General features: G+C 37.4%; 1 protein-coding gene across 1 annotated transcript; it reads left to right on the top strand.

The window, feature by feature from the left end:
* The first annotated feature begins 437 nt into the window (after positions 1-437).
* LOC140045228 (uncharacterized) lies at positions 438-8,747 on the top strand. Its single transcript, XM_072090050.1, has 4 exons — positions 438-868; positions 5,085-6,291; positions 6,835-7,045; positions 7,375-8,747. The coding sequence occupies exons 2-4, from the start codon at positions 5,428-5,430 to the stop codon at positions 7,713-7,715; spliced, it is 1,416 nt and encodes a 471-aa protein (XP_071946151.1). The 5' UTR covers positions 438-868; positions 5,085-5,427; the 3' UTR covers positions 7,716-8,747.
* Positions 8,748-9,145: the final 398 nt, after the last annotated feature.

The raw sequence follows: 9,145 nt of genomic DNA, 5'->3' as shown, positions 1-9,145 counted from the left end.
CCCACTAGCGACGCAACACAAGGACGTAACGCAACGCAAGTGAATTGACCAATCACAAGCGATGGCTTATTCGCTTGTGATTGCTAACTGTCTATAACTTCGCTTGTCATTGGTTAAAACGCTTGCGTTGCGTTTACGTCCTTGCGTTACGTTCTAGTGGGAACCAAGCTTAACGCGTGCGTACAAAAAATATCTACATTACGTTTGAACTCGCGCATATTGCGTTTCTGCTGTGGTGCCAATCGCATAAAAATATATGTTGTGACGTCACGGATATTTTTTTTAAATTATTTTTTTACCATACAGTACAGTAGGCATGTTCTCGCATCTTATGTCGTTCAAAAGAGTATAAAGCAATTATGTTCATTTACCTAAGTAATTTTATAATTATTTCGATTCTTAAAAGACCGTTGAAATTGGAAATTATAGATAAAACAGTTTTGCCATCAAGGACTCTTTTTTTAAATTGAGCCTTTCCATTCAGTTCTGCTCAATTACCGATATATTTGCAGATGTTTATACAATTCTGCCATTTTAATCGTCATTACCACACAAAGCCTTGGAATTAATGTAGTATATATAAAATAAAATACAACTAATGTACGTACGTAATCGATAAAGCATATGAATATGGTATTATATATTGCTCGCATTATACAATATGTAATCCATTTAGCTATTTCATCTCTCTCCGTGATAACGAATACTCTCTGGTTCTATCTATAGGCATATGTTCTAGGTAGTATCATAAACAATGGAATTCAATTGCTCATTGTGAAGAGATTTCCAGTTTATTTTCTAGTTCTATGTACGCCATTAACATACAGAACAGTTGTTGCCAATATGAATTGTTCGAATGATATCAAAGGTAGGTTTTGAATGTTGGTTAGATCGTGTGGGTTTGGATATTTGTGGTAGTGCTACAAGGAAATGGACGGCAAGAGAAGTAAGAATGGGAGAAGAATGTTGGCAGTTCAATTTGCTGTGTACACAAACGGAAATAGTTTGGAGCATTAGTTTTCCATGAACTGTTCGAATGATATTTATTTATTTTTTTGGGGGGTGGATTTGGAAATGTTGTTTTCTTAATGTTAGACCAGTCACTTTTTCGGATAGAGATAGAGAAGGTGGATTTGGAAATGTTGTTTTCTTAATGTTAGACCAGTCACTTTTTCGGATAGAGATAGAGAAGGTGGATTTGGAAATGTTGTTTTCTTAATGTTAGACCAGTCACTTTTTTGGATAGAGATAGAGAAGGTGGATTTGGAAATGTTGTTTTCTTAATGTTAGACCAGTCACTTTTTCGGATAGAGATAGAGAAGGTGGATTTGGAAATGTTGTTTTCTTAATGTTAGACCAGTCACTTTTTCGGATAGAGATAGAGAAGGTGGATTTGGAAATGTTGTTTTCTTAATGTTAGACCAGTCACTTTTTCGGATAGAGATAGAGAAGGTGGATTTGGAAATGTTGTTTTCTTAATGTTAGACCAGTCACTTTTTCGGATAGAGATAGAGAAGGTGGATTTGGAAATGTTGTTTTCTTAATGTTAGACCAGTCACTTTTTCGGATAGAGATAGAGAAGGTGGATTTGGAAATGTTGTTTTCTTAATGTTAGACCAGTCACTTTTTCGGATAGAGATAGAGAAGGTGGATTTGGAAATGTTGTTTTCTTAATGTTAGACCAGTCACTTTTTCGGATAGAGATAGAGAAGGTGGATTTGGAAATGTTGTTTTCTTAATGTTAGACCAGTCACTTTTTCGGATAGAGATAGAGAAGGTGGATTTGGAAATGTTGTTTTCTTAATGTTAAACCAGTCACTTTTTCGGATAGAGATAGAGAAGGTGGATTTGGAAATGTTGTTTTCTTAATGTTAGACCAGTCACTTTTTCGGATAGAGATAGAGAAGGTGGATTTGGAAATGTTGTTTTCTTAATGTTAGACCAGTCACTTTTTCGGATAGAGATAGAGAAGGTGGATTTGGAAATGTTGTTTTCTTAATGTTAGACCAGTCACTTTTTCGGATAGAGATAGAGAAGGTGGATTTGGAAATGTTGTTTTCTTAATGTTAGACCAGTCACTTTTTCGGATAGAGATAGAGAAGGTGGATTTGCTTGTTTGTGTTATTTGGTACTCGAACAAAATACCAGGATAACCCGGATAACGCATAAAGCAGCTTATTACTTTTCCAAATGAGTCCTCATTTAAGTTATAAAAACGTGCCAAACAAAGTTATCAAACCGTTCAGTCTAGTGAGGATGGAGAGAAAGTATAAAGGAGAAGAAAAAAAGAGGAGCGAGAATAGGAGCATGGAGGAAGAAGTGGAAGGGGAGAGCCACACACTATTTTGTGTGATTCGCATCTCAATTCCCTGCTGCTTAAGCTCTCTGTATACACTATCAAACTTTATGTGACAAAAAGAAAATGTGATGTGCTCATATGGACATGTTGATATCATATCACTACCATATTTGGGCATATCACAATTTTTTGTCAAACTATAAGATAACGTAGACAGAGCTTAAGCCTACTATACAACAGTGCAACTAGCAGGTTGTTGATATAAGTTAATACAATAATTACGTATTGTTTATACAAATTTATTGTATAGAATTGCAGATGCATTTATTGTAAACATTATTGATACAAGGTAAATGTCCGTCCTTTTTAAAAGGTCATAATTATTATTCCAATTATTCACCTTCCTCATATGGTTTCTCTGTATAACAACCTAATTAGGCCTATTATTATATAATATTATTACGGAACAATTTCTGCGATTGAAATTTCACGTATTGTTAAAGAGTGCGAAACCGGATTCACTCAAAACGAGTGAGTTTTTACTCTTTAAGAGTTGGTCTACAATAGTCAACATTGTCTGCCGTTATTCAATCGTTTGAAGACTCTTGGAGAAGTGAAAATCATGACCTAGAGTATTGTAACTTTCACTAATAGTGGTTCTTAAGTGCACCCCTAAAAAGAGTAACAATTTGCTCTGAGATAGTGGATTTTCACTCCTTTGCGAGCCTAGCCGCGATTTTTTTTTTTCGTACATAAGTTAGGGACCCCATATGAAAGATAGCCGAACTACTTCCTAAATATAACTAAACCTAACCCTCCAAATAATCTCTCTCTCACTATAAAGTAAAAGAATTAGCTCATGGGAGTCGAACCCCATACATCGACATGTAAAGTCCATAGTCTTATCCACTCGACTACACAGACGGCTCGACAGAAATCGTTTGCATTAGCGAATTGTAGTTAGCTGAATTCTTACGTCACACCTTATGGATATGATTAATGAATATTCATGAATATTTTGTGACGTTTCACGAGGGGTCCCCAACTTATGTACGAAAAGAAATATCGCGGCCGGGCCGGGCCGGGCCGGGCCGAGAGACAAGTGGTTATATATAGAAGGCGATTTAGAATGATCGATAATTTGCTAAAATGTACTTAAAATTTGAACACTTTCACGTTGATGTCTATCATTTCAGTTACTTTACTTAATAGAACTCATAAAAACACATTGTTAATATCAACGTTGCCATTAATGTCAATTTTAACATTTATAAATTCATACATTTTTAGTCGCGTGGAAGCGACTCTATAGTTCACTAAGTCGGTCGGTCGGTCTGTCTGTCTGTCTGTCTGTCGGTCTGTCGGTCTGTCTGTCTGTCGGTCCGGTATCACTATGCGTTTTGTCGCTTTATGACCTTATCTTGATATCAGTTTAATCTAGCTAAGTCAATTTTTCACAGAATATTCCTTATGGCCAGGAATCGATGTGGTTATGTTTTCACGGTGCGCAATAAAAAATTACGCGGTCTACGCACGATTTAACGAAATCACGTTTGTAATCATATCTTAACAACCATGAATCACAATTAAATAAAATTTGGTACTCATAAATTTCAGGGCATAAATCATCATATGGCAATACAATTACGTGCGTAACGCATGTAACGCATGCGTACGCGCGCTTAAAATTTTCAAAATTTATTTTCGATGAAATAAGAGTACGTTTCAGGCAATTTTAAGCGTTTACAAAATTGCCATGAGTGCGCAGATTTTTGCGCGCGCACTGCGCGTTAAATGTTATTGCGCACACTTTTTGCCCGATTTCTGTTTTCTTGACTTAATTTTCAACTCGAAATTACGTTATACGAGCACGTCAAATGTGACAGGCTACGCACGTGTAAATTAAAAAAATATAAATGTTTTTAAACATTTCAACATTTTTAAACATGTTCAGTAATTTCGGTCAGTATAGTTCACTATGTCGGTCGGTCCGTCTGTCTGTCGGTCTGTCTGTCTGTCAGTCTGTTTGTCTGTCGGTCCGGTATCACTATGCATTGTAGCACGCGACTTAATGGCTGTTGGCCTTGTTTTCTCAAGCCTTGTCTTGAAACAATTTTTCCATTATGAGAATGTTAAAATTCCCGAGATATGATTGCCTGCTTATTTTGTCACATCGTAAGAAGTAGATGGAATTTATGAATATGCATGCGCGCGCACAAGCGGGCGCGTCCGACTCCGACCATTTTCATCATGTACATGAGGTTTCACTTCATGTACATCTTCATATACTTTCATTGTAAACATGTTTATCTAAAGCTTGGGTCTCACTTGCTATGCAACGTAACGCAACCTACCCAACGTAAAAAAATGCTCTTCCAATAATTGTGTTTTCCCCGTCTGCTTGAAATCAAACATGCGATGTTTACAGCAGCACTGTTGCATCGTCGGTTCCCACTTGTGATTACGCAATACAGCACTTTGCGTCAATACGTCGTAAAGCGTGGTTCCCACTAGCGACGCAACGCAAGGACGTAACGCATCGAAAAGTGAATTGACCAATCACAAGCGATCGCTTTTTCGCTTGTGATTGCTAACTGTCTATAACTTCACTTGTCATTGGTTAAAACGCTTGCGTTGCGTTTACGTCCTTGCGTTACGTTCTAGTGGGAACCAAGCTTAAGGCTGCGTTACGTTGCGTCGATAGTGGGAACCAAGCTTAAACGTTTCAGTGTTTGCATTAAACACGATGTTATTCTGATTGTTTAATATATTTTTATTTTATTAGAAGTACTGCTAATGATAAACCTGAAGAAGAAATGAAGAAAATTTCGGCAGTAGATTTGGAAAATCAAATCCATCAACAATTGAAGTAATTTAAAAAGAAATAGAATTGTCATCTTAAAAGAAAATTACGGGAAATGAGTATTTCTGTGCCTTTTTAATCAAAGCTATAACGTTCTATTCTATGGCGTGACAGACATGTTCTGAAGATGACGGACATAAATACACTGCAACTTTACAATTTTGTTAGAGCGATGTCTGAACGATAACTAAAGAATGTATTTTTAATGGTCGTAAGCACAAAAGCTATTTACTTATTGTAGAAAACAGCAGGTGAATTTGTAATCATGGCAGACGACACATTCATTCATTTTACTTTGGCGCCGAATATTTCAGCAGACTATAGTAGTATGGCTCTAGGTGATGACGTCAATGAGTTTGAAAGTTCCTATATTCTAGCAACTATTGTGATAATGTTCGGTGTTTTTATACACATATCTAATATTTTTATTATACTTACTGTATTTAACTTAAAATCTGCAAGCAATCCTGACGCTTTAATATTATCTTTATCAGTTGTTGATTACGCTATGACGATTACTGTGTTCCCCGTGGCAGCCTACCATTTTTGGACGGGTCATGAGATACCATCCTGGGCCTGCACGATGTGCGCATTCCTCGTAACTGTAAATATAGTTTTCTCTACCACCGTTGTATCGTTAATGACTATTGATCGTTTACTTGCAATTAAAAAACCAATAATTTATAAACTCTACTTAACTACTGTTAATACGATTAAGATTTTAATTGTTGTATTGCTTGTGTCTATTGGAACGGCGGCTATTTCTTTAACGGATCTCATACATTTGCAGTACGATGGAAATGATTGTTTATTTGAAGCGAAAAGTTGGTATACAATATTAATATTATCATTGATATATCCACAAATTCCAGTTGTTGTTTATACGTATAGTGAGTTCGTACACGCGTTGAAGATGTTTGAACCGCGACAACATCAAACAACAACGTATAATGCAAACAATGTAGAGAAGGAGAAACCAAACTGGTTCCGTCGTCCTAAGACTAAGCCTAAGTCAGACCAGAAAAGTGGAAGCGGAAACCATTCTGTGAGTTTTAAACGCTGTATTCGGATGTCTAGGACAGTAGCCGCTATTGTTATTCTGTATTACATTCCATGCTTAATTTGGACGGTAAGTTGCTTATGGTTATCTATTTATGGTGATCGATAAAATGGGTTCTGCCGAGAGAGTTAAAATGATAAAATGTTATGAATGTTGGTGACATTTATGATGATGGGGCGTTTAGTGGTGGTGGTGTTGAAGACTATAGTGTTGACGAAATAGTTTGTGACTAAGAGTGATAACAATGGTGATGACTGCGAATATGCGAATGGAAAGAAAGAAAGTGTACGAAGAAAAAGAAGAATGATAAGAAGAGATACGAAGCCACACAAGACTGCTAATAAGAACTGATGAGAGAAAGACAAAGAATATTGGTGAAAGTTGAAAGAAGGATGAGAACTGTAAACTAAAAGTAATCACGTGGACGGAAAGACCAATGAGAAAATGATGAGTAACAGTAAGAAGATAATGAGCATGAACATGTTGTGGGGTCAACGAATAATAATGACTTGAAGAAGGTGATCAAAGAGAAAGGATGAGACGAATGCTGAGAAGAGGAAAGATAATGGAGAATTAAATCTTTTCTTAATTTAACTTTCTCTCTGATTTCAGACGTCTGTTCTTACTGACTGGATACTGGGGAGGCACCTCAGTATGTTCAGCCATATATCGCTATCTTTAATTATGATCGACTCTTCTTTCAATATCGTCGTCTATGCAGTTATGTGCCTACATTACCGACGGAGCTTTCATAGAATCGTCTGTTTGCCACTGCGCATGTGTGGTATGAACTGTTCTAATGAACTTCCACTTGGCTTGACAAGTAAGTCAACATTTTAGGCTTAGTTCTCACTAGATAAATGATTGATTTAAAAGTTGGGTTCACACGTACATTGTTGCTTATTCGGTCCACGCCTCCTTTTCTGGTATTTCCAATAGTGGGCCTACATTAAATGAAATGATAACAGATAATTTTTTTAGATGGAGAAGTTCAGATAGAACATAATCCTATACAAGAAAATAAAGTAAATGCAGTATGGGATCTCCATACAGAAAAAAAAGAAGCCATACTTAATTTAGGAAAAGGAACATTGTTCAATTTAGCGGAGGGATGTATGTTAATATAATAACAAAAATGTTGTATTTTTTCAGAGAGTGAAGTAAGGCATATCTCAAATCGAATGGATCTTCGGGAAGCCCAAAGTCCGGGTATTACCAAGAGAGGACGCACTCACCATACCCCTGGAAGAGATCGATCCGTAGAAGACATGGTACCCATTGATAATCCAGCATTTTCTAATTCTGGAAACGCTAGTGAAGACGTCATCTCGGAGTCTAGCCTTCGCAAGTCCAGAATCGAAGAAACTAGCGCAGATTATATAGAATCAAATAGCGTTGTACAAACTAGCGAAGTTGTCATTCAACTTAAGGATGAAAACGTTAAAACGTCTGGCCCACAAAATGGAGAAGTGGAGAATGTCTTTTTTCCTTAAAAATCAATATTAAGTTAGTTCACTTTCAACATATGCAATACAGGGCCGTAGCCAGGATCTGTCAAGGGGGGGTTCGGACACTAAATATTTGGGTCAACAACACCTCCCCCCCCCTCCCCCAGCCTGATGCGAAGCGAATTTTGTTAAATGACACCCCTAGATGGCCGGAAAAGACACTCTCGTGCAGCATGCTATATAACCAATGAGCAAAAAGATCGTACCTTTTCCTCCTCCTCAAACACGTCGATAATTTAAATGACGATAACTATTTGTTGCCGTATGCTAGATGCGCGTGCTCTGTGCGGAACCGCCGATTGTTTCATCATTTACTTCGTATTTTGTTTTGCGTTCAAGTTCAATGCGAACGTATATCTACAGCCCCGAAAAAAGCACACTGGGTGAAGGCAAATGCTATTTGCTAGCTCTATCTATAATATTTATTTACAGCAATTTGTTGAGGAATATAAATATGTAAATAGGTGATATTGATACATTTTAGTACGTATCGGCGTGGTCTAGAAAAAAATAATCGGATGCCATAATGTGAACTACAGTACTTGATACCATAGATATTATAGTGTAAAATATTAATATTCACTATAATCCTCTATGATACATTATACTTCATAGTCACACATAAATACTGATGTACGTCGGAAGGCTATACTTTATGCATGCTGCCTGACTGCCAGTGATCTAAACAATTATAGGTACGCAGTTGTCTGGCGGTGTCCTTTGTACGAATCGTTCGTGCGCCAGCTCGCTATGAGACGCGTCAATATCATGTTACATGCAGGGACCAAACATTTATTTTTCAGGTTAAAATCGGCAACTCATTTGCAGCTTTTAGAAATTTACAGACACGTATCACTAGTTGACGCTCATACAGAGAAGAAGGTTCACGAACAAGTTTACGAATTTTTCAATTTACAAACAACTTTCTGTACTGTGGGGCACGTATTTGGAGGATTTTTGGCGATGAGGGTGAGGTATTGGGCATGTCGGGGATGGGGGTTCGCAGTTGGTTAAGGGGGGTTCGCTATAAAGGGGGGTTCGCTATAAAGGGGGGTTCGCCCGAACCATAAAAACCCCCCCTGGCTACGGGCCTGCAATAGGCCTGCACAGGAGACATAAGTAAATACCTAGAAAGAAATGCAGTCCAAAGCTCCATCTTCCTCTCCCCTTCTCTCTCCCCCTTTCCCTAAAGTTTTTATTCAAGAGATCTGAAGCGACATTGCAAGTCCGTTGCCAGGATTTTATATGGAGGGATTTGAAGCCTTTGATAAGAACCAATTACGGCAATAAGATAAATAGATCCCCTGTAAAAATCTGGTTACGAGTTTGAGGCCACCAGTTATGAGATTTGTTCTTAGACTGGTGTATGTTATATTGCGCAAGAAAGTTAAGTCCTTGCTCAATTTCAAATTGTT

This window comes from Antedon mediterranea, chromosome 3, assembly GCF_964355755.1.
Source record: "Antedon mediterranea chromosome 3, ecAntMedi1.1, whole genome shotgun sequence".
NCBI classification, from domain to species: domain Eukaryota; kingdom Metazoa; phylum Echinodermata; class Crinoidea; order Comatulida; family Antedonidae; genus Antedon; species Antedon mediterranea.
The sequence above is the reverse complement of the archived record's forward strand: the minus strand, read 5'-3'. Positions and strand labels throughout refer to the sequence as shown.

What these genes read in the sequence shown, in the direction of transcription:
- LOC140045228 (XM_072090050.1), top strand. Translation starts at nt 5,428, where the DNA reads ATGGCAGACGACACATTCATTCATTTTACTTTGGCGCCGAATATTTCA. An exon ending in TTCCATGCTTAATTTGGACG is followed by an intron (nt 6,292 to 6,834) that starts GTAAGTTGCTTA and finishes CTCTGATTTCAG; the next exon opens with ACGTCTGTTCTTACTGACTG. An exon ending in ACTTCCACTTGGCTTGACAA is followed by an intron (nt 7,046 to 7,374) that starts GTAAGTCAACAT and finishes GTATTTTTTCAG; the next exon opens with AGAGTGAAGTAAGGCATATC.